The 26,699-nt window shown below is 43.4% G+C and overlaps 1 protein-coding gene across 1 annotated transcript in view; it reads left to right on the forward strand.

Annotated features, from left to right (window-relative positions):
• Nucleotides 1-26,699, forward strand: part of LOC143961525 (alpha-2,8-sialyltransferase 8F-like) — a 46,567-nt gene that overhangs the window by 1,193 nt on the left and 18,675 nt on the right. The window contains exons 2-5 of the mRNA XM_077470820.1: nt 1,522-1,736; nt 8,772-8,852; nt 19,300-19,386; nt 21,773-21,917. Of these exons, the coding sequence (XP_077326946.1) occupies nt 1,630-1,736; nt 8,772-8,852; nt 19,300-19,386; nt 21,773-21,917 (420 nt within the window). The 5' untranslated portion in view covers nt 1,522-1,629. The remainder of the gene's footprint in view (nt 1-1,521; nt 1,737-8,771; nt 8,853-19,299; nt 19,387-21,772; nt 21,918-26,699) is intronic.

Below are 26,699 nucleotides of genomic sequence, written 5' to 3' on the forward strand. Positions count from 1 at the left end.
CTGATCCCAAAGGTGTTCTATCGGGTTGAGGTCAAGACTCTGTGCAGGCCAGTCAAGTTCCAAGTCAAGTTCCTCCACCCCAAACTCGCTCATCCATGTTTTTATGGACTTTGCTTTGTACACTGGTGAGGAGTCATGTTGGAACAGGAAGGGGCCATCCCCAAACAGTTCTCACGATGTTCGAAGCATGAAATTGTCCAAAATGTCTTGGTATGCTGATGGCTTAAGAGTTCCCTTCACTGGAATTAAGGGGCCAAGCCCAACCCCTGAAAAACAACCCCAACACCATAATCCCCCATCCAACAAATGATTTGAACCAGTGCACAAACTGTTCCCACAAAGTTGGAAGCATAAAATTGTCCAAAATGTCTTGGTATGCTGATGCCTTGAGAGTTCCCTTCACTGGAACTAAGAGGCCAAGCCCAACCCCTGAAAAAACAACCCCACACCATAATCACCCCTCCACCAAATGATTTGAACCAGTGCACAAAGCAAGGAAAAGGAAACGGGAACAGGATTAGGGAGAAAGAACAGCATAGGGAATGGGAACAGGATAGGAAATTGGAAAAAAACATAGGAAAAGCAAACAAAATATAAAACTGGAATAATCAGAGGAAAAATGTTTTATTTTAAAAAAAAAGTGGGTACTTGCAAAATGCAACTGACGAAAGGCCATAAAAAACAATGTATGGACATGCACAGAACACGGAGTACACATTTCGGGAGCGCACCTCCTCTCCTTCCTCAGAGCTAGGCTAGGAAAATGGAAACAGCATAAGGAAAGGGACAGGTTATAAAATGTGAAGAGATAAACATAGGAAAAGAGATCAGGATGATAAATGGGAACAACCCTGGGAAAGGGAACAGGTTAGAAAATGGAAACAACATAGGGGAAGGGGACAGGACAGGTAAAGTAATCAGGATCAAAGGGATCAAGACATTCCGAACACAAAATCTGTCGGATTTTTACCGACGGATTTTGGCCGAAACTTATGTTGCATACACACGGTCGGAACAAAGTTGTCTGAAAACTCGATCATTCGGAACGAGGTGACGTAAAATTCGTAAGAAGGGACTACATAGAGGCCAGTAGCCAAAAGCTTTTGTCTCCAAATTTTTTCCGAGCGTGCGTGGCACTTTGTGTGTCGGAATTCTCTACACACGATCGGAATTTTAGATCCCGCTCCCAAACTTTTTCCGTTTGGAAATTCCGATGGAAAAAGTCCGATGGAGCCCACACATGATCGGATTTTCCAACAACATAATCCGAACTGACTTTTTCCATAGGAAATTCCGACCGTGTGTATGGGAAATTAGTGTTTGAAATCCTTTCCTTATCCTGTGTGTATATATCTCTTTAGAAGTGTCTAACCCGAATCTAATATCGCAATATATTCTGCTCATGAATGAAGTACACACCGATCTTTCACCTCCCTCCTGGCACTGCTCTACTTGGGATCCCAACCCTTGGCACACCTCCTGACAGTCCAGTGAATCAAGATCATTCCTTGTCTCAACCAGGTCAAGCCCGATCTCAAGTCTACATGTAAGATTCCAATACCTGCCAATGTCCTCCTTGGGAAGGAATATTTCCGGTCAAGGTCTTTAGAGACGATCTGGACTTAGGATATGCATTTGAACAGTATACTGCGTAGATGGCGCCTCTTCCTTTTCACAGTGCTGGCTATCCACGGCTTCTACACCAGTCTGCAGAGGAGGATGACCATCGACTTTTGGTAAGGCTTTTTTTACTGCTTGTGTGCATTCAACTTCTTTGAAGAAGGAAAGCCAACCTGATTTTTTTTTTTTGATTTTTGATTTTCTAGGGTATACCTACCTTAATCTGATATCATTCATTGAGCTTCTTAGGCAAAATTTCACAAAGTGGAAGCGAGTGTTATTTAGAGTTTTTTTTTTTTTCTCTCTCTCTCTTTTTTGTGTGTATGCATATGATATGCACTATTGCTTTAATAGTTTATCATTTTACCTTTTCAGTCTTTTTTTTTTTTTTTTTGTGCAATAAAATAAATAAATAAAAGAAATAGGCTAATGAGGGGCCCTCTTTTGGCATAAGATTAACCACTTCAGGGGTTTACACCCCATCACGACCAGGCCATTTTTTTGCGATACGGCACTGAGTTGCTTTAGTTGACAATTGCGCGGTCGTGCAATGCTGCACCCAAACAAAATGTATGTCCTTTTTTTCCCACAAATAGAGATTTTTTTTGTGGTATTTGATCACTGCTATGGTTTTTCTTTCTTACGCTATAAACAAAAAAAGACAGACAATTTAAAAAATAAATAAATTATATAATATATATATATATATATATATATATATATATATATATATATATATATATATATATATATATATATATATATATATATATATATATATATACATATATATATATATATTTTTTTTTTTTTTTTTACTTTCTGCTATAAGACACAGCCAATAAAAACATAAAAAAAAAATCTTCTTCATTAATTTAGGACAATGTGTATTCTGCTACATATTTTTGGTTAAAAAAAAACAAACAAAAAATGGAATAAGCGTATATTGATTAGTTTGCGCAGAAGTTATAGCGTCTACAAACTATGGGATATATTTATGGATTTTTTTTTCTTTTTTATGTTTATTACTAGTAATGGAGGCGATCAGTGACTTATAGTGGGACTGTGACATTACAGTGGACAAATCAGACACTAATACCGCGTACACACGATCTGACTTTCTGGCGGACTTTGTCTGTTGGACAATTCGATCGTGTGAGGGCTCCTAGCGGACTTGTTCTTCCCAAAAGTCCAGTGGACCTAGAAATAAGACTGAATTCAAATTTGTCCGCCTGACTCTGCTTTTAGTGGACAATCCATTCATCTGTGTGCTAGTCCGACGGACTAAAACCGACGCTAGGGCAGCTATTGGCTACTGGCTATGAACGTCCTTATTCTACGTCATCACATTCGAATATGTCTGACTTTTGGAGTGATCGTGTGTGGCCAACTCCGTTCATTTGAAAATCTGGCGCACCTCAGCTGCAAAGTCCGTCGGATTTCCACCATACCAAGCCCGTCGGAAAGTCCAGTTGTGTGTACGCAGCATAAGTGACACTTTTGACACTTTTTTTGGGACCAGTGATACCAAAACAGGGATCAGTAGTAAAAATATGAACTGTCACTGTACTAATGACACTGGCAGGGAAGGGGTTAACATCAGGGGCGATCAAAGGGTTAAATGTGTGCCTAACCTGTGCTTGTGTACTGTGTGGGGGAGGTGTTTGTACTATGGGAATGCAGAGATCTGTGTCTCTGATCAATACCTTCCCTACTGACAGAACAGTAGTCTGTCTTGTTTACATAGGCAAATCGCCATCTTATTGTATTCTGAACGATCGGTGGGTCCAGACAGACATTGAGTCCCCTGGACCCCATGATTGGCTCCTGCTGTGTCCAGTCACAGTTCGAGCCTGGTGCTGGTGGCACGCGTGTGTGCGCCCCAGACACAGAGGTGCAGGATCACGTACTAGGTAAGTGATCCTGTGCAGGAGAGCTACGATGTCACCGTATATATACAGTATACGTTCAGCAAACAGTTAATTGAAAGAAGCCTCTGTAACCCTCAGGACTCAGTCATTTAAAGCCCAACTGCACCCTTTAAAACTACCAAAGGCCCACCTTAATTTCCATTTTTTCCTCGACTTCAACATATTTTGACAAAATGACAATTTCTCCCAATTTTCACAGAAATTCTGGGTAAATTAAAACTTTCAGGTTGGCTCATCCCCATTATTTATGTATTCCAGTTCCAGCAAAGAGATTCACAGTAACAATCACTAGCTAGGAAACCTCACAGCTAGAGATACCAACAGTTGAGAAGTGATTTATCCCACCACCATCCATTGAAATTTCCGTTGAGGGAAGACTAATACTTTAATGACATGGGTGAACATTTGTTAAAAAATAAATTTAAAATGTGGGTGGCATAACAAGTAGAGATATTTTTCCATGTACTTCTTTATTGATCAACGAATAAAACCCTACGTTGTTCATACTTGCTAAATCAATGTAAAATGTAAAAGAACCCCCCCCCCCCCGGGCGCGCGCGCACAATCGGTAATAAAGCACTGTAAAAGTCCTATGTTATATACCATATTTATCGGGGTATAACACGCACCGGCGTATAACACGCACCCTAAGTTTAGGAGGGCATTTTACGGAAAAAAGTTTTAGGAGGGAAGTTTAAGGGAAAAAAACCTTACATTTAAATGCCAGTCAATGCAGCCTTATCAGTGTGCATCTGCAGCCTTGTCCATCATTGCAGAATGATAAGTGTCATTTGCAGCTTGCCCAGCGCTGTTTGCAGCTTTGCAGTGTCATTTGCAGCTTGGCCATGTTTAAATTTCCTGCTGCCGAGACAGACCGAGGGAGCTACGCCGAAAAAGACCGAGCCGACTTGCTCGGCTCCGCTCTTAGTCCCGCCTCCCTGCTGTTTCTCTAGCGAGCGCTGCCGAAAAAGACAGAGCCGTCTGTACTGTGTATTCGGCTGGGCTCCGCTCGCAGTCCCGCCCAGTATGGACGGGACTGCAAGCCGAGCCGAGTACACAGTACAGTCGGCTCGGTCTTTTTCGGCAGCGCTCGCTAGAGAAACAGCAGGGAGGCGGGACTATGAGCAGAGCCGAGCAATCGGCTCAGTATTTTTCGGCGGCGCTCGCTCGGTCTGTCTCGGCGGTGGGAAATTTAAACATGGCCAAGCTGCAATTGACACTGCAAAGCTGCAAATGACACTGCAAAGCTGCAAACAGCGCTGGGCAAGCTGCAAATGACACTTATCATTCTGCAATGATGGACAAGGCTGCAGATAAGTTCCCACTGATACCATTGATCTTTTTAGCCATCTATAAGAGTGAAAGGAGCATTCTTCCTCAACCAGGTTCTATTAAAACCTAGAGTTCCTCCACAGGTTGTAAGGGGTTCCTTGAGTGATGAGCAATTTTTGCCTCTCAGATAAGTTCCCACTAACACCATTGATTTTTTTAGTCATCTATAAGAGTGTAAGGAACATATTTTCTCAACCAGGTTCCATGGAAGCCTAGGGTTCCTCCAGAGGTTGTAAGGGGTTCCTTGAGTGAGGAGCAATTTCTGCCTCTCAATTAAGTTGCCACTGACACCATTGATCTCTAAGCCCTTGTACACACGGTCGGACATTCCGACAGCAAACTGATTTTTTCTGACGGATTTTGTCCAAAACTGGTGTTGCATACACACGGTCGGACAAAGTTGTCGGAAAATCCAATCGTTCAGAATGTGATGTTCGTTCGTTACGGTGGGACTACGTTCAGGCTAGTAGCCAACAGCTTTGGTCTCGTAATTTGATCTGAGCATGCATGGCACTTTGTCCGATCGGAAGTCTCCACAAACGATTGGACAAAGTCCGATCGGATCATGTTGTTGGAAAATTTTATATCCAGCTCTCAAACTTTGTTGGCCGGACATTCCGATGAAAAAAGTCCTATGGAGCCCACACATGGTCGGATTATCCGGCAACGAGGTCCGACCGGAAATTTTCCGTTGGAATTTCCGACCGTGTGTACAAGGGCTAAGAGTGTAAGGAGCATTCTTCTTCAACCAGGACCCATGGAACCCTACGGTTCCTTCAGAGGTCGCAAGGGGTTGCTTGAGAGATGAGCAATTTCTATCTCTCAGATAAGTTCCCACTGACACCATTGACCTTTTTATCTTTCTGTAAGTGGCTAAGTCTTCCAAATGACCACAAGTGTTAGAAGCATTCTTCTCACAGACCATCACACTAATGTATCATGTGTTGTAGATATAGTCATTTTTAGCAGGGGCTCCCTGAGACTGGAAAGTTATTTCAAGGGTTCCTCTGTGTTGAAAAGGTTGAGAAAGATTGGACTACTTTGAAATTTTTTTGCCATCATATTTCCATGTTTGTATGTTAACAAAGTAAAAAAAAAAAGTTTTAAGTAATAAAAAAACACGACGATCATTCATAATAAAAAGTGTAATTCTGTTAGGGACTGCACCTACTTTAAAAAAGTTGTCAAAGCATCTATAAAACAATAAGGAAGGAAAACATTTGAGGTATGAATGCTTCTGCTTTACGCAAGAGATAACAGTCTGATTGTAGACTTCAGCTTTTACACCAGTAGATTTTTCAACAATATGTTCGTATGACAAATTTCTCATCAGTACATTTGATAATGCCTACTTGACCAATGTCATTCAAAAGTAAAAAGAACACTACCATGGGGGTACTGTGGATGTGTTGGCTGGATTTTATATGTATATGATGTCAGTTAAAGCAACTTGACATATAGAAATATCTGGATTCAGCTCAAGGCAGGTTTGCAGCGCATACACAATATTGTCAAACGTATTGGGACACCTGTCTTTTCACTCACATGGACTTTAATGGCTCCCAGTCTTCATCCGTAGGGTTCCATATGTATTGTGTTGGCCCACCCTTTGCAGCTATAACAGCTTCCAATCCTCTGAGAAGACTGTCCACAAACTTTAGGAGGGTGTCTATGGGAATGTTTGACCATTCTTCCAGAAGCACATTTGTGAGGTCAGGCACTGATGGACAAGAAGTTCTGGCTAGCAGTCTCCGCTCTAATTCATCCCAAAGGTGTCCTATCGGATTGAGGTGCAGACCAGTCAAGTTCCTCCACCCCAAATTCGCTCATGTATGTCGTATGTCTTTATTGACCTTGCTTTGAGCGATGGGCCAAATCACTTGGTGAAGGGGGGATTATGGTGTGGGGTTGTTTTTCAGGGGTTGGGCTTGACCCTTTAGTTCAAACAAAGCAAGGTCCACAAAGACATGAATGAGCAAGTTTGGGGTGCAGGAACACTTGTGGGATGAATTACAGTGGAGACTGCAAGCCAGGCCTTCTCGTACAACATCAGTGCCTGACCTCACAAATGCTCTTCTGGAAGAATGGTCAAACATTCCCATAGACACACTCCTAAACCTTGTGGACGGCCTTCCCAGAAAAGTTGAAGCTGTTATAGCTGCAAAGGGTGGGCCAACTCAATACTGAACCCTATGGACTAAGACCGGGATGCCATTAAATTTCATGTGTGTGTAAAGGCAGGTGTTCCAATACTTTTGTTAAAGCGGAGTTCCGGCCACATAATTTGTAAATTTTTTTTCAGGCATCCCTTCATAATGCATTTGTTGGCTAGTGGATCTGAGTTTTAGATAATTTTATACTTACAATTAAGAAAACCCTCTTCTGGCCATTGCCATGATGATTGTGGGCATGTGAAGCCCAATCGCAACCTCTTCCTGGATTTGTGATGGAGAGGTGCATGGTGGGTTACCACCATGCACCTCTTCATCTCGCGCATGCGCAATGCTCTGCCGGCCGTAGCGCCGATTGTTTAGAAAGTTGCCATAACAACAGGCGGCGATGGATGAAGGTCCCTCCCCATTGTTATAGCAACATAGATGCGATCAGCCTTAAAATCGCGTAATTTCCGGTCGGGAAATAATGATATTTTTTGCTCACAGTACTGCCAACTGACTCTTGGGAAATGATGACTCTCATTTCCCAGGAGCACAGCTGAGAGAGGAAGTGATGCAGAGAGCCGCGGACCCGGAAGTGGCAGATTAGGAGCCACTACATAGCAACAGGGCATTTCTGGTGAGTAAAAAAAAAATGTGCCCCCCAAATGTTTATTAATACTATGAAAGGATTGTAAATATGTAAAAATGTTTTTTAGGGGGGAACTCCGCTTTAATTTAGTGTAAATGAATGGGGTCAGGTGGCGTCGCAATTGCTAAGGATGCTGTGGATGTCAGCACCCCCCCACTTCTTTAGCAACCATTGAAAGTAAGAAAGCTGCTATGTATTGTACCAGGCGAAAAACAACTACTATATATAAGTAAATAGTTTGCCATTCAACTGAACATCTGAAGAAACAAAGTTTGAACCAGACTAGGAGTTCATCCTTACTAACAAGTAAAAAAAAAAAAATTCCTATGTAAATCCTTTGCAAACCTTAACACACGATCGGACTTTCCGACAACAAAACTCGGACTTGGACTTTTGTTCAAAGGGTGTTGGCTCCAACTTGTCATACATACACACGGTCACACAAATGTTGACCAACAATTATGAACATCGTGACGTACAAGACGTACGTGATATCTCCATTATGGAAGCTAGTTTTACAAGACCGAGCGCTTCCGGCTTGCCCTTGCTTCCGAGCACGCGTGTTTGTACTTTGGACTTTTGTCCGACAGACTTGTGTACACACGATCGGAAAGTAACACACATTTCTTGGCGGAAAATTTGAGAACATGCTAGCCAACATTTGTTGGCGGAAAGTCTGACAATAAATGTCCAATGGAGCATACACACGGTCGGACTTTCAGCCAACAAGCTCACATGCAACATTTCCCGTTGGAAAATCCGATTGTGTGTACGCGCCATTATGCCCCATCAGATTTTCTGCTGATTTTTTCCTTCAGATTTACCAAAACCATGTAGTGCAAGGGTCTGTCTGATTGCATAAAAATTGAAATTCCTAAGGTTTGACCTCATATTATATGGTTTTGGTAAATATGAAGAAAAAACTGATAGTGTGTGCGCAGCATTAGAGTTCCCTAATGGTACTCAAAGACCAAAAAATAACCATTCAACCATTCTTTACTCTATCCTAAAAAAAAAAAAGTCTTATCCATAAACTTCAATTACATCAACTTAGGGTTTCTTCTTTTTTTTTAACCCTTTCAGGAGGAGAGCGCGTTTTGTAAAGGCCTCGATTTCTGACTGCGAGAAAGTGAGAAATATCACATTAACAGAGTCATTAAAATCGTAAGTATTGAAGTCACTTCTAAAATAATGATATCACTTAGGTTACATCAGTATAGCGTAAGTAAGGGAATGGTTAGAACCCCTATTAGGCTCTTTTTTCTGTCTATAGCCCTGCTCGGGATATTCACTCTTTCCATTTTTCCTGTTGACCATTGCTACCGAGAAAGTGATAGGAAATCCAAAAATATGTAGTTGTCCTGATACAGGATGGGGAAGGGAAATAGTCCAGCGAGGACAACTGTTTGGGTGGCAACTGCCAAAGAGGGTATTTAACTTCCTCTTTCTAGTCCTGTCGTACGTGTTGTACGTCACCGCGTTTTTGGCGGTCAGAATTTGGTGTTACCGTGTGTAGGCAAGACAGTTTGAGCGGAATTCTGCCAGAATTCCGACAGGAAAGCCATCAGAGCTTTTTCAGACGAGAATTCTGATGAAATGGATTAATCATGTGTTTTAGCTTTTTGATATATGATGTAAATTATCTGTTGTAATAAACTTTCTATTTTTACAAATGCATTCTTTTTGAGTGTTCATGGTGCTTTAAAGGTCCAGTTTTTTGAGGAAACTTTCTTTTACATATTGTACAAGGGATGTGGACCTGAACCTCTCCTTTCCCATCCAATTAGTCTCAACCATTTTCTGATTGTAGGGCATGGGTCTTTGGACCTACCCTGAAGTCTTGGGGTGGGGGTTGCCCCTAAGGTTCCCTCCTTTCCTGCATGGGGGGGGGGTTCTTTCTTTGGCAAGGCCACTCACCAAATACTTGTTGGTTGGCTTTGGCTGATCATGAGGAGTAGGGTTCGCTGGGCCTTTTGGCTAGGTTGACCTGAGTGTGCCAACCCCCCCCCCCCCCCCCTCCAGAGGGCTAGGGTATGGTACTTCATGACACATCCTAATTGCACTTTTTTTATATACTTTGGTGTTTAATTTTTGTGCACCACACCATGGGCTTAAAAAACAGAAAAATGCTGTTTTCAATAAAGTGTCCATTAGTAGCAGCCCATCCATATGGGGCACAGGGGCGCCACCCCCCTAATCCTGGATTTTAATGTTTTGTTTTTTTGAAGCACAGGATTAGAGCCTGAGGACCTAATTAGCTTAAAAAATGGTGGGCAGAGCACTGCCCCCTGAGCCCACCCAGTTATGTCTTCCTGCTTCTCCTCCCGACCAATCAGGAAGCGGGCCGGGAGGAGAAGCAACGCCTGTACGAGCGGATCCTCCCAGTCAGAATCACAGGCCAGGGGCATGTATTGGCAGCAGCTGAGTGAGTACCGAGGTCAAACCCAATTGACCGCACCGGAGAAGCCTGACAGGTCGGGGATGGCGGTACCCTGCAGTGTATCCAGCGCCCTGCCTTGGGACCAACAACAACCGGCTCAGCCTCCACCTCACCATGGAGTACCACCATCTCTAATCCAAAGCAGCCACACTAATAGAGAGCCTTCTAGACATCTCCTAAAGTAAGGCCGCCTCCTTCCCATCCGTCTCTCGCATGGGGGGGTGGCGGGTTTGGCGTCGGTGCAAGTGAGGAAGGGGGCAGCTGGCGGTGCGAGTGAAGAGGGTCGGTTTGTTTGCTGCCCACCCAAAAAATATTGAGCACCAGCCGCCGCTGCTGTCCATGCAGCTTTTAACTCCTTCATCAGTGATCTCTCATTGGCAGTGTCCGGGACCCAGTAGGTGAAAGATGGTGCCAGGGTGCAGCCCATGGGATGAGCGAGGTGCAATCCTGGGAGGACATTATATGAGGTCCTACCAAAACAGCAGTGCTTCCACCCGCCTGTCATTTTACAATAGGCCCTGGCGGGAGCACTGTTGTTCTGGAAGGAATTCATATGACTTCACATGATGTCCTCCCAGGATCATTCCCCACAAGCTGCACTGTGGCGCGATCTGTCACCCAAAGACAGATCACTGTACCGGCCTGCTACCGTTATAATGTGATCGCTGTGGCCAATCACAGCAGATCACATAACAGTTGTACTGGTCACAGTCATCACATGGTAAAGACAGGGCCAATCACAGTCCATCTGTACCATGTGATGAGCTGCAGCCAATCACAGCTAATTACAATGGTAAAGACTGAATGAATTGTCTTTATTCAGAAAAAAAAATGGTTGCTTAAAATTGTAAAACTGTAAAATTCACAATTATAAACAATCATAGTGTGTGTAAAAAAAATAAAAAATAAAAACCTGACTACCTCTCCAGAGTAGTACAGTGTTACTGTGGTAACACTGTATTGCTCTGGCTACTGCATGTAAGCAAAATATAATAAATAAAAAAAGTAACACATTTTTACAAAAAAAATTATAAAAAAAATGTTTGTGTTATTTATTTTTTTACATACTGTCACCAGTCAGTGTCCCTGATTATCACCACACCAATTAATTTTTTTTTTTAAATTTCTTCTGTTTTTTAAAAATTTGTAACAACAATGTACAACTTCAATAAACTCGCCATGCCTCTTACTAAATACCTTGGACTGTCTACTTTCCAAAAAGGGGTCATATGGGGGATATTTGTAATGTCCTGGCATTTTTGAGCCTCCATAAATGAGTTTGTAGACTCTATAACTTTCCTACAGACTTAACTATAATATACACTGATTTGGGTTATTTTCACCAGAGAAATGTAGCAGAATACATTGTGGCCTAAATTGATTAAAGTGGAGTTCCATCCAAAAGTGGAACTTCCGCTTTAGTACTCCTTGCCCCTTACATGCTACATTTGGCATGCCATTTTTTTTTTGGGGGGGGGGAGTGGGTACTTAATTTAGAGAAGGACTTCCTGTCCCACTTCCTCGTTCCGATTCCAGGCCACCTAGGTGACTCCTCCTCTCCCCCTAGGCAGCCCCTCCCTCTCTGCATTCTTCTGGGAGATATCACAGGTCCCATAAGATTGCCTGTCCACTCGGAGAGTGCAGTGCAACTCGCTCCTGGCTGTGAAGCCACAGGCTGTCATGGGCAGGTGCCCACAGTTCCAATGACGGAGCTGCGGAGAGGAGGAGGAGAGGAGCGAGGCTTCGGGCACTCACATCGCTGGACCATGGAACAGGAAAGTGTCTATTTATTAAAAGTAAGCAGCTATACCTTTTGTAGCTGCTGATTTTTATTAAACTGGAAAAAAGCCTGGAACTCCACTTTAAGAAAGAGCATTTATTTGCAAAAAAGAAACCAAGACATTTTTGAATGTCCAGTCTTTTTTGTTTATTCTGCAAAAAAAACTAAAAAATTTGTGGTGAGTAAATACCACCAAATGAAAGCTTTATTTGTGTGAAAAAAATTCTAAAAATAACATATGTCTACAGTGTTGCATGACCGCACAGTTGTCATTCAAAGTGTGACAGCGGTGAAAGCTGAAAATTGGCCTGGGCAGAAAGGGGGTAAAAGTGGCCAGTATTGAAGGGGTTAAAAATATTACTGTAGATGCCATTCATTTTCTGACCCCTGAAGCCTGGCTAAAAGGTGCCTATGTCAGTTTACATTGCCATGCTTGCTAGTTTCTGGGATGCTGCAGCAGTTGGACTAGGTTTGCCACCTGTCTGGGATTCACCCAGACAGTCCAGGTTTTGAATCATGTGTTCGGGTTTCAGGCAGACTGACACCCGGACGCATTATTCAGACCCGGCTGTGGCTCCCTAAGTAACCAAGATAGTCCTGCACAAATCTGTGGGCAAGTTCGGCATCACTGGGGGGGGGGGGGGCGTTGATGTCAGGAAGAGCAATTCTTCCACACCCACTGTTCGCTGCAGCACGCTATATGCACTGCAATACTACTCACCTTGGGGCACCCAAAGGTGTACCAGGCCACTAAAGTGTTCAGGTTTGGCTTGAAGAAAAGGTGGCAACTCCAAGTTGGACCCTGATTATCAGCATCACAAGAGTGAGAATTACCTGTTCCAAAAGCTGCACATGGGCAGCAGTGGCGCTGATAGAGGAGGATCTATGCCAAGAGCATTTGAGACCTTTTATCATGAGGATGTCAATATTTTTAATGAGTTGATGTGTCATGTACCTGGTTGGAAGCCAAAGTGGCGAGATGGCTTCCAATTCGGCTCTGGTCCAGGGCCGTCTTTGATATTGACTGGAACCCGGGGCAAAAAAGTTCTTGCCCCCCCCCCATACAATTTCACTCTCTACCTGCTCTGAGACATACAATAAATAGCAGTAGACTTATAACCAGTTTACTGCATCAGATCAGGCAACAACTGCTTACTGTCTGGTTGCTAGAGGTTACAGCACACATTACGGCTCACTGATTAGTTGCTAGAGGTTACAGCAAATTTTTTCTGCTTGTTGATTGGTTGCTAGAGATTACTGTACAGTAACACTGCTCACTGATTGGTTGCTAGAGGTTATAGCACACCATCTCCTCACTGCAGGGGGGGTATGATATACCGTATATACTCGAGTATAAGCCGAGATTTTCAGCCTCTTTTTTGAGGCTGAAAGTGCCCCCCTCGGCTTATACTCGAGTCATCGCTGTCTGCCCGCTCGATCAGCGTGTCGAGCAGACAGACAGCGGCCATTCTATTCAAAAGCCGCGCCTCCGGCTCCGCCTTCGCCTGTGATAGGCGGAACACTGAATTTCCCAGCAGCCTGTGTTCCGCCTATCACGGACATCGTATCATCCTCGTACTACGGACGAGGATGATACGACGTCTGTGATAGGCGGAACACAGGCTGCTGGGAAATTCAGTGTTCCGCCTATCACAGGCGAAGGCGGCGGCGCAGCTTTTGAACTTTACAATGGCCGCCGACGAAGAGGGCACGGGACGGAGGCAAGGGAAGGCACGGCACGGGACGGGACGGGACGGCGGCGGCAAGGCACGGCACGACACGGGACGGATGCAAGGAGGCAAGTCACGGCACGGGACGGAGGCAAGGAGGCAAGGCACGGGACGGAGGCTCGGGACAAAGGTAGGCTGGACACACACACACACACACACACGGATGGAGACACACACAGGGATGGATGGATGGATGGATGGATGGAGACACACACACACACAGGGATGGATGGATGGATGGATGGAGACACACACACACAGGGATGGATGGATGGATGGATGGAGACACACACACACAGGGATGGATGGATGGATGGACACACACACACACAGGGATGGATGGACGGACACACAGGGATGGACGGACACACAGGGATGGACGGACACACAGGGATGGACGGACACACAGGGATGGACGGACACACACACAGGGATGGACAGGCATGTCTCACCCTCGGCTTATACACGAGTCAATAAGTTTGCCAGTTTTTTTGGGGGTAAATTGGGGGCCTCGGCTTATATTCGGGTCGGCCTATACTCGAGTATATACGGTACATATGAATGACACCTTTTCTTACAGATCAATGCCGCCGGCCGCAGCTATTTACTTAGTAATGCTGCCGCTATTTACATATGAATGCCGGTTATTTACATGTAAACACGGGGTCTGCAGGTGAGTCATCTGTACACAACAATAGGGCAGAGCTGGGCAGTATTAGTAGCAGCTCTTCACACTGAGATATCAGGACACAGCACAGGACTAAAACTTCTAGGGACAAGGGAATTTAAACTAGGATAGTTGGCAAGTTAATCTGGGCCCCACAACAATGACAGGGCCCAGGGCAGAGGCCCCTTTTGCCCTGCCTTAAAGACGGACCTGCCCTGGGAATAGAGACAGGTGTACGAGGCAAAAAGTAGCACTGGTACCGGGGATTCAGGTGGTTGATAGTTGGTCCACAAAGATGGTATCCAGGCAGCAAAGGAGAATCTCAGGGATACTCCAGAAGTAACCATAGCTGGCAGTCCATACGCCCCTCGTAAGAGGATACAGGACAAGGCCCATAGGAAAGGTCTGGAAAGAAGAGCTGCCAAAGTCAGCCACAGGTAGTTAAAAGAGACAATATCTTGAAGTTGAAGTCAGGTCAAACACAGGTACGCAACTGGCATGAGAGATGTGGACTGGAGCCAATTCAGGGTCATACACAGGTAAGCAACTGGCATGAGAGATGTGGTCTGGAGCCAATTCAGGGTCATACACAGGTAAGCAACTGGCATGAGAGATGTGGTCTGGAGCCAATTCAGGGTCATACATAGGTACGACATTACGGGAGACCTTATTTGAACACATGCTGAGGCTATGCAGCTGGAATGAGAGATATGGTCTGGAGCCAAGGCGGGGGTCATAAACGGCAGATAAGAGGTTTATCAGCAAGCCGAAGACACAATCAGGAGTCAAGCAGAGGAAAGTCCAAGAACAAGCCTAGCCTGTAATGGGTAATCAACAAGCGCAGAAGAATCAGGATACTCAGGACCAAGGATCGCGGATAGCTGAAGATCATTCAGCAATTACAAATCTCGACTCCTTTCCTTAACTACTTTGAGCTCCGGGCCTTTTCTGGCACTTTTTGATTACGTGTAACAATCAGTATTTCTTGCTAGAAAATTACTTAGAACCCCCAAACATGATATATATTTATTTTCAAAGCAGAGGCCCTAGAGAATACTTTAGTGGGTTTTGCAATTAAATATGTCCCACAGTATTTGCACAGTGGTTTTTCAAATGCAATTTTTTGGGAAAAAAAATCCTTTTTTTTTTAATTTTAATGCAAAAAAAACACAGTACATAACCCAATTGTTTTGTAAAATATAAAAGATGAAGTTATGCCGAGTAAATCACCAAACACGTCATGCTTTAAAAACTTGCAACAGCGGCAAATTACGTAAATTTTACTAATTTTACTATCCATAGGTGACGCTTTAAAACCCTTTAGAGGTTACCACTCTAGATTCACAGAGGATGTCTGGTGCTAGAATCACTGCCTGTGATCTGACGTTCGGGGTGATACCTCACAAGTGTTGTTGGACGATTGCTGTTTGTGTGTGTGGGACCAAAGTGCACATTCACCTTTGCGCGCAAGCATGGGAGGACGGGGCAAAAGGAATGAAAACATCTTTGTGACAGCAATAGGCATGTGACAGGTCCTCTTTATGGAGAGATATTGGGTCTATAATACATCAACAAGGCATTTTCCTCCACACAACGGCCATTTACTGGATATTTTCTCTTTTTCAGACCATTCTCTGTAAACCCGAGAGATGGTTGTGTACGAAAATCCCAGTAGATCAACAGTTTTTGAAATATTCAGACCAGCCTGTCTGGCACCAACAACCATGCCACGTTAAAAGTCCCTTAAACCCCCTTTCTTCCCCATTCTGATGCTCGGTTTGAACTTCGGCAAGTCATCTTCACCACGTATAGATGCCTAAATGCATTGAGTTGCTGCCATGTGATTGGCTTATTAGCAATTTGTGTTACCAAGCAATTGAACAGGTTTACCTATTAAAGTGGCCAGTGAGTGTGTATATATGTGTAGCGCTGGCTCCTGACGAGCCTGCACTATATGTTTTTGAAAATTAATATTCCTGAAACCACACTTGGGTTTTAGGGCTAATTTTACAAAATGATGGTCTCAGTACCAGTCCAGCTGGGTTGCACTGGGTTCTCCTTGGCCGTAGGTGTCACTGTCACCGCCGTGGTTGTAGAACGCAGTTTAGCAGGGTGTATTGAGTGCCATATTTTCTCATATTTTTAAGGTACTGACCTCACGTGCTACGGGGTTCCATGCCAGAAGATGTTCTGTCTGTTTGGTTCTGGTCCTCCTGACCAGCCCCCATGGCCCTCCTGGCCTGGGGTGTGGTTCCATGCATTTCCAAGTCTCAGGGCTGGATAGCCCGAGGCGAAGCAACTGCAGGGACAGGTCTGTATGGATGTTGAGGCCCTGTGATTCAATGGTGGTCCGTGCCGTCTCATCTAAGCAGAGGCCCAGCAAGTGGAGAAGCATCCAGGGGAGGACTCTTCAGGAGAAGGCCATGTACCTGGAGGCTCAGTCGAAGGACACTTCATGGATCCACACTCATACGGTATCGCCTGTCCGGCTGAGAGATACTGGTACCATATGATAGCTCTATAAATTTGTCTATGTCCCTCAGTTACGCTCAAGTCTGTGGCAGAGACTTTTTCTCAAGTAATCTACGTTCAAGTCTGTGGCAGAGACTTTACTTTACTTAACACCCTACTGGCTGCTAGGCTTAGTGAGAGGAGGTCTATCTGGGGGGGTTGTGAAAATCCAGCTGTGAAACGGTTATTCTCTGGATTCCTTCCATAAAGACTTTCCATTTTTGACAGCCCAAAGTGCCTGAACTTTCTCTTAGCCCTCTACCCTAAACTGAGAGATCTTGTCCCTATTCCAAATAAATAACCCAAAAGAAAGATCCAGTGTCAGTTCATGCATTTCTTTGGGCCATCTACCACGGGAAACCCTAGACGGAGACGAGGTCAAGAAAGTAACGGTAAGCCCAATAATACCAGCAGCTCCTGCGGGGGTCAGTGCTACATATGTAAAGACAGTTGACTACAATTGTATCAGACTTGAATTGCTGATTACTTTGATCCTGAGGAAGCAGATCCTATCTACGAAATGTGTCAACACAATTCTGCACATCTTGTAGTTGTTTAAATGTAATTGAAATGCTCTGGACAGTGATTTTTAGCACCCCTTTAGTGCAGTGATAGCGAGCCTTAGCACCCCAGATGTTTTGGAACTACATTTCCCATAATGATAAACTACACTACAGAGAGCATGAGCATCACTGAAACTGTAGTTCCAAAACATTTGGGCTGCCAAGGTTTGCCATCACTGCTCTGGTGTGTGTAAAAGTGAGTGTAGGCAAACCATACTCTGATTTACATTTAAGTTGGTGAGTCTTAATTATGTCAGGGTTTATTAGACGTCAGGGCTGGAACAGCAGCTCCCTGATGCCTCTACCTGTTTCTAGAGTGTTGGAGAATGTTTTGGAAGATAGGGGGTGGAGACTAGGAGGGGCTGCTCAGCATATTTGGAGGTCCCTGGCCAATCTCCGGGAGTGGGCCTGACAGCGAGCCTGGGAGCCTTTAAATATTGACGAGTCACGCCAGCAGGTGCTGTAGAAGATGGAGCAATAGTGTTGAGGAGGCTGTTGGTGACCCTAGTCTGGTGGGGGGGGGGGTGCTGCCCTGGGCCAGGGATTGGGTGCTGTAAAGATCTTGCCAAAACGGACAGGAGGAAGTCTTTCCCGGAGGCACAGGAGGAAGACAGGACAGAGTGAGTAGTGCAACAATGTGAGGGGTTAACAAAGGGGGGAGACTGTTACATGTAACCATTCTCCCTTGAAGACAGTGGTGTGCTTAAGTCTTCAGACATCTCCCTAGAGATCTTCTGAGAGTTACTGGGGCAGGCTGGTGAAAGGTTAATTGGGTAGACTGACTGCAGAGGCAGCCAGGAGGGCTGGGGAAAGGGGCAGCTGCAGTCAGGGGGGTTGGCAGTGCCTAAAAAGATGGTGCTGGGATAAATAGCCACAGAGGAGAAGTTACGAGTTGTTTCACTAAATCTGAGCTACACTTAAAGGAGCTGCAAGTTCCTGCCTGTAATGGGCTATGGCTAAATCTGACTGGGAGGCTGTCAGATCATCTCAAGAGGGATTCAGAAGGAGCAAGCAAGCGTGTGCAGGAGGAAAGAGGAGAAGAGACTGTATATATATATGTATATAGGAAGTTATTCCTGAAGCTGCTGAAGCCAAGTGGGCATCCCATAACCTCCCATCCCTATCCAAGCTATTAACCCACTAATAAATAACATAAACAAAGCAACGGATTGTTCTCTGACTATGGGTGTTTGTGAAAATTTGGTGTGCTTGGCTGTGCAGGAGTGGGGGATCCAAGTTCATCTGCTTCTCCTACAGGGGGTGTTCTACAGATTATATATTGTAGGTTACTGCAAAGACCAGGACCCGGAAGGTCAATTTGATATCTAGTCCCAATGGTTTAGTCTGGAACCTCAGCCACTGCTAGGGAGGACCAATGCATATGAGATACTCCCATGGTACTTTAAACTTTGGCCAACATCCACATTGGGTACAGAAAGTGGTTCTATGCATAGTTTGTCATTATACAGTTAAACATGGGCAGCCATATTTACTCTTTAGATGAACCGACCCTAGTCATTACTTTCCAATGCAGCAAAGAGGTTATGCTTTAATGTTCCTTCTCACATTGACAATCTGTGAATCAGTCTACTCATTTAAAACAATGCACTTCCTGTCTGGCCAATATCTTATCTCAACATTTTAAGGGAGGGACATGTTTTCATTGCAATGAGCCACTGAGAGCTCCCTCTACTGGCTAAACGACACAAACTAGGTTAACCCTAAAGCCTACGGCATTGTTTACTTCCATTGGTGCTGAGGCATTTTTTTACTCCTGCTGGCCATAGTCCGGTGTCTTTAAAATCGAAAGAACGATAAACTGGCCCTTTGTTGGGAAAGTTGGGAGACGCCTGCTCTAAAATCTAGAAGTGCTGTCGTTTGGAGGTAATAGATTCCTTTTATTTTCTTCTTTCTACATAGACTTGAACCTGATTACTTCAGAAGGCTTGTTAATGATCTGGGGCATTGTCCATGGCAATACAACGAGTCTGAACACAATAAAGTTAGGTGAGTATTCCCGAATCCCTACAAGGTTTTCTTTTTTCACTATGACAAATTTTTCTGGAAGATTGAGGATATACTTTAGATGAATGGGGGCCATGGACCCACCCCTTAATGGAATAAACAAAAAGAAGTGGGATTGCGCTTTGGATAATCTATGTGTATTCAATTGAGAGGCAAAGCTGCCTCTACCAAATATTTCCAGCCAGAATGGTTGGAATGGAGTAGTGCAGAAGGTATAGGTAGATGTGGTGCTATGCCTCAAAAATGCAAAAACAAGAGAATATGTGCACAAACCAAAAACTACGTGTTATCCCCTAATATTAGAAAAAAGAGAACCATTGGGCCCTAAGATATAATTAATTGGTGAACTGCATCCAAGAACATAAGAGCTCAGCTGTGTCAAGATTAGTGTAGTACCTTAACCACCAGAAATTAATTTGTCCTAATTAGTTAACGAGTTATAAGGAATTGATATGGAAATATAGAGATAAAAACACCATACGGAGGTTCTAATACCTAATTAATTTTCCTCTTCCATTTTTATCTCTATATTTCCGTATAAATTCCTTATAGCTCGTTAACTAATTAGGACAAATTAATTTCTGGTGGTCAAGGTACTACACTAATCTTGACACAGCTGAGCTCTTATGTTCTTGGAGGAAGTTCACCAATTAATTATATCTTAGGGCCCAATGGTTCTCCTTTTTCTAATATTAGCAGATAACACGTAGTTTTTGGTTTGGGCACATGTTCTCTTGTTTCTACATTTTTGAGGCATAGCGCCACATCTACCTATACCTTCTCCACCACACCTTAATGGGTCTCACCACTGTGCTCTTCCTTCAGAGTGTATTCACGTAGAGTGGAGTGCTAAAGTCATCATGCCAGTGTAAAGCCCCGTACACACGATCAAACTTTCTGACAACAAAACCGTGGATTTTTGTTTGAAGATTGTTGGCTCAAATGTGTCTTGCATACACACAGTCACACAAATGTTGGCCAGCAATTACGAATGTGGGAACAGGGTGACATACAAGATGTACAACGAGCCGATAAAAAGGAAGTTCAATAGTCATATGATATCCATTATGAACACTATTTTAACAAGACCGAACTATTCCGGTTCGTACACTTTTCCGAGCATGCGTGAACTTTTGTGCAACGGACTTGTGTACACACAACGGAAAGTCCTACAACAAAGTTTTGTTGGAGGAAAATTTGAGAACCTGCTAGCCAACATTTGTTGGTGGAAAGTCAGACAACAAATGTTCAATGGAGGATACACACGGTCGGACTTTCAGCCAACAAGCTCACATCCAAGATTTCCCATCGGAAAGTCCGTTCGTGTGTATGAGGCATTAGAGTTAGGGTTAGTTGGGTTAGGATTAGGGTTAGAGTTAGGGTTAGTATGGTTAGGATTAGAGCTAGAGCTATTTGGGTTATGATTAGGGTTAGAGCTAGAGTTAGTAGCGGTAGGATTAGGGTTAAGGCTAGGATTGGTAGGGTTAGTTGGATTAGAATTAGAGTTAGTAAGATTGGGATTAGGGTTAAAGCTAGGGTTAGTATGGTTAGGAATGGGGCTAGAGTTAGTTGGGCTAGGATTAGGGTTAGAGCTAGGGTTAGTAGGGTTAGAATTAGCGTTTAAGTTAGTTGGGTTATAATTAGGGTTAGGGCTTGGGTTAGTAGGGTTAGGATAAGGGTTATAGATATAGTGAGGGTAAAGACTGGGATTAGGGCTCTGGTTGGTAGAGTTAGGATTAGGGTTGGAGCTAGGGTAAGTAGGGTTAGGATTAGTGTTACAGCTAGGGCTGGTAGTATTAGGAGTAGAGCTAGGGTTGGTAGGGTTAGGATTAGGGTTAGAGCTAGGGCTAGTAGGATTAGAGCTAGGGTTAATAGGGTTAGAATTAGGGTTAGAGCTAAGGTTAGTATAGATTGGATTAGGGTTAAAGCTAGGGCAAATAGGTTTATGATTAGTGTTACAGCTAGGGTTAGTAGCCTTAGGATTAGTGTTAGAGTTAGGTTTCCTGACATCAGACTTATGTGGGGCTACATTTTGTGCGTTAATGGCTCGAGGATAGCTTAAATGCCATTCTATGACCATCAGGAACCACCTGATTTCCATCGAAAAAATCTTAAATTTGTATTACTTGTTGCATTTGGCCAAAATGGCAAAGGACAACTATTCAATTTCCTACATCCTTATTCTCTACTCTATAAACATCTAAAAGACTAGCTAGAGTTTGGCTATACTCATCTATTTTTCAGAGGGGTTACACAGCTTAGGGCACCCCTCTAGAAGCCTCCCTTATGTAGGGATATATGTATGATTAATACATAAATAATAAACTGTGGATTGGACAGAAACATCAGCTGGTGTAATCTTTGACAGGTTGGAGTTACAAAATTGCTGCAATGCACGAAGCATGTTACTGGTCTCCAAGCAAAATGCTCCCCTTGGAACTATACTCAATTATGAGACGAACCCCAACAAAAATATTACAGTGACAGAAGAAATCCACCGAATGCTGCCAAAGGTATCACATACTTGGAAATAACTGTAAAATTTGTTAATATAATAATATAATAAAACATACTGGAGGAGGCATATTTAAAACCCAGATATGTAACGGCTGTCAGTATGTAGATAATAACCATTCTTGCTAAGTCACCTCAGAAAAGAGGCTGCCATGACGCATATGACCAGTGGCCTTTTCCGGGAACCTCTGCAGCGACCATGTGTGAAGAAACCCTTTTGTTAGACCACTCATTTCAACAACATTCTTCCCATAAGAATATATGCGCATTTAATATACCCTATATTGTCAAAAGTATTGGGAATGCCTGCCTTTTTTACGCACACATGAACTTTATTGGCAACTCAGTCTTAGTCCGTATGGTTCAGTATAGAGTTGACCCAACCTTTGCAGCTATAAGAGCTTCAACTCTTCAAGTCTTCTGGGAAGGTTGTCTACAAGGTTTAGGAGTGTGTCTATGGGAATGTTTGACCATTCTTCCAGAAGCGCATTTGTGAGGTCAGGCACTGATGTGGTCAAGAAGGCCTGACTCGTAGTCTCCACTCTAATTCATCCCAAAGGTGTTCTATCGAGTTGAGGTCAAGACTCTGTGCAGGCCAGTCAAGTTCCTCCACCCCAACTGGCTCATCCATGTGTTTTTGGACCTTGCTTTGTGCACTGGTGCGCAGTCATGTAGGAGCAGGAAGGGACTTCTGGAAGAATGGTCAAACATTCCCATAGACACACTCTTAAACCTTGTGGACAGCCTTCCCAGGAGAGCTGAAGCTGTTATAGCTGCAAAGGGTGGGCCAACTCAATACTGAACCCTACGGACTAAGACTGGGATGTCATTAAAATTCATGTGCGTGTAAAGGCCGGAATCCCAATACTTTTGAAGATATAGTGTATATGTGTGTGTATATATATATAATATATATATATATATATATATATATATATATATATATATATATATATATATATATATATATATATACACACACACACACACACATACACAGTATCTCACACAAAAGTGAGTACACACCTTCACATTTTTGTAAAAAAAAATGATGTTAATTTTTCATGTGACAACACTGAAGAAATGACACTTGTCTACAATGTAAAGTAGTGAATGTACAGCTTGTATAACAGTGTACATTTGCTGTCCCCTCAAAATAACTGAACACACAGCCATTAATGTCTAAACCGCTGGCAACAAAAGTAAGTACACCCCTAAGTGAAAATGCCCAAATTGGGCACAAAGTGTCAATATTTTGTGTGGTCAACATTATTTTCCAGCACTGCCTTAACCCTCTTTGGCATGGAGTTCACCAGAGATTCACAGGTCACCACTGGAGTCCTCTTCCACTCCTCCACGACGACATCACGGAGCAGGTGGATGTTAGAGACCTTGCGCTCCTCCTCCTTCCGTTTGAGGATGCCCCACAGATGCTCAATAGGGTTTAGGTCAGGAGACATGCTTAGACACTCCATCACTTTTACTCTCAGCTTTTTAGCAAGGCAGTGGTCATCTTGGAGGTGTGTTTGGGGTTATTAAGTTGGAATACTACCCTGCAGCCCAGTCTCTGAAGGGAGGGGATCATGCTCTGCTTCAGTATGTCACAGTACATGTTGGCATTCATAGTTCCCTCAGTGAACTGTAGCTCCCCAGTGTCGGCAGCACTCATGCAGCCCCAGACACTCCAACCACCATGCTTAACTGTAGGCAAGACACACTTGTCTTTGTACTCCTCACCTGGTTGCCGACACACACGCTTGACACCATCTGAACCAAATAAGTTTATCTTGGTCTCATCAAACGACAGGACATGGTTCCAGTAATCCATGTCCTTAGTTTGCTTGTCTTCAGCAAACTGTTTGCAGGCTTTCTTGTGTTTCATCTTTAAAAGCGGCTTCCTTCTGGGACGACACCCATGCAGATCGATTTGATGCAGTGTGCGGCGTATGGTCTGAGCACTGACAGGCTGACCCCCCCCCCCCCCACCCCATTCAACCTCTGCAGTAATGCTGGCAGAACTCATACGTCTATTTCCCAAAGACAACCTCTTGATATGACACTGATCACGTGCACCCAACTTCTTTGGTCAACCATGACAAGGCCTGTTCTGAGTGGAACCTGTCCTGTTAAACCGCTATATGGTCTTGGCCACAATGCTGCAGCTCAGTTTTAGGGTCTTGGCAATCTTCTTCTAGTCTAGGCCATCTCACTTTTGTTAGCAGCGATTTAGACATTAATGGCTGTGTGTTGAGTTACTTTGAGGGGACAGCAAATTTACAACGTTATACAAGCTGCACACTCACTACTTTACATTGTAGCAAAGTGTAATTTCTTCAGTGTTGTCACATGAAAATATATAATAAAATATTAACCAAAATGTGAGGGGTGTTCTCGCTTTTGTGAGATACTGAAGGTTTGTCTGGAAATTAGATGTGTCATTTTTGCCGCTGGAAGGCCTGAAGGTGCTTCTTGGATTTCGGGTCCTTCGATGTGGCTAGGCTGTGAAAAAGTCTCACACATGTGGTATTCCCATATTTGGGAGGAGTAGTGCCAATACTGTGTGTGAGAAATCACTTGTTAAAATGACAACTTTGTGAAAAAAATATATATATTTTAACTTTTCAAAATATTGTGAGAAAAAAATAAGCAGTTTCAAAAAAGCTCACCATGCCTCATACTAAATACCTTGGACTTTCTACTTTCCAAAAATGGGTCATTTGGAGGGTATTTGTACTGTCCTGGCATATTTGGGCTTTAAGAAATTAGATAATCTGTCAGCACATCAGGATTAATCAAATTTCAAATATATACAGAGTCTGTGGACTCTATAACTTTCATACAGACTAAATAATAGACACTTATTTAGGTTATAAATATAGAAGAATACGTTTTGGCTTAAAATTATGGAAAAAAAGGTTATTTGCAAAAATTTATAACAAAAAGGAAGAAAAACTTTTTTTTTTTTTTTCAAAATGTTCAGTCTTTTTTTAATTTTATATAGCAAAATAAAAAAATCCCATGGTGATTGAACGCCACCAAAAAAAAAAAAAACTCTATGAAAGTGTCCAGACTAGAGGAGGTTAAAGTTTTCATTTTCCTTGTGCTTTTACCTACAATTTTTAAAGCTGGTCACAGAGTCTTTTTAATAGTTGTCTGTTCAGATGTCAAGTTTTCTAGTGCAAACAGTCTTAAAAATAAGCTTATCTGCAAGTAGACACTCCATTAGCCACACAGAGGTAAAGTCCAAAGATAAAGTATGCTGATCTTAACTTTGTTTTTGTATTTTATAGAGGTATTAGAACTTGGATGGGGTTAAGGGATTCATAGGGTGCCCAGAAAATGTATTCTTGCATGGTTTGAGACAATTCAGATACTCTCCTTCTGCACAACACTTGCTGCAGACCATCTCTCCTTCTCCCTGCACTGATCTTCAGGCTCAGCTAGCACATGGTTAGGCCTAACTCTCTGGTTCAAGCCAGGCCTTAGCAAAGTTCCTTATTACAGGCAGGGACCGCAGAGCATAGTAACAAAAATAGGAAAAGTCTTTAGTGCTAGCTAACCTTTTTGGTGGACTACTGATCCTCTTTGAAGACCAGGGATGAGCTTTATGTTCGAGTCGAACCCATGTTCGACTCGAACATTGGCTGTTCGCCGAACAGCGAACAATTTTAGGTGTTCGTGGCAAATTCAAAAGCTGCGGAACACCCTTTTAAAGTCTATGGGAGAAATCAAAAGTGCTAATTTTAAAGGCTTATATGCATGGTATTTTCATAAAAAATGTTTGGAGACCTGGGTCCTGCCCCAGGAGACAAATATCAATGCATTTTTTTTTTTTTTAAAACTGCAGTTTTTTCAGCAGCAGTAATTTTAATAATGCTTAAAGTGAAACAATAAAAGTGTAATATTCCTTTAAATTTCGTACCTGGGGGATGTCTATAGTATGCCTGTAAAGGGGCGCATGTCTCCCGTGTTTAGAACAGTCTGACAGCAAAATTAAATTTCTAAAGGAAAAAAGTCATTTAAAACTACTCGCGGCTACAATGAATTGTCAGTCTGCAATACATATAAAAGTTCATTGATAAAAACGGCATGGGGTTTTCCCCACAGGAGAACCCCGAACCAAAAATAAAAACAAAAATGCCCGAGGGTTCCCCTAAATTCCATAACAGGCCCTTCAGGTCTGGTATGGATTTTAAGGGGAACCCTGCACCAAAATTTTAAAAAAATGGCGTGGGATCCCCCCAAAAATCCATACCATATCCTTATCCGAGCACGCAACCTGGAGGGCTGCAGGAAAAGAGGGGGGGTGAGAGAGCGCCCCCTCCTGAACCGTACCAGTCCACATGCACTCAACATTGGGAGGGTGCTTTGAGGTAGCCCCTCAAAGCACTTTGTTCCCATGTTGATGGGGAGAAGATCTCATCCCCACAACCCTTGCCCAGTGGTTGTAGGGGTCTGTGGGCAGGGGGCTTATCGGAATCTGGAAGCCCTCTTTAATAAGGGGACCCTCAGATCCCACCCCCCGTGTTAATTGGTAGTACCCCTACCATTTCACAAAAAAGTGACAAAAGGTCCTTTATTAAATTCTTCTTCTTTCATCTTCTTTCTTCTGTCTGGGTCACCCGTTTACGTAATCGGGTGACCCCTCCCCCTCTGACATTACAGGGAAAGCCATAGGGAAGTCCCTGTGCGTCAGAGGAGGGCGGGGTCAATGGATGGCCCCCGCCCTCTGTTATTTAAGAATTGTCACATGGCTGAAGACTGCCACAGAGGCGGATCGT

The sequence above is a fragment of the Lithobates pipiens genome, unplaced genomic scaffold (genome assembly GCF_037356315.1).
Source record: "Lithobates pipiens isolate NorthernLeopardFrog02 unplaced genomic scaffold, aLitPip1_a1.2 Scaffold_8, whole genome shotgun sequence".
NCBI lineage: Eukaryota > Metazoa > Chordata > Amphibia > Anura > Ranidae > Lithobates > Lithobates pipiens.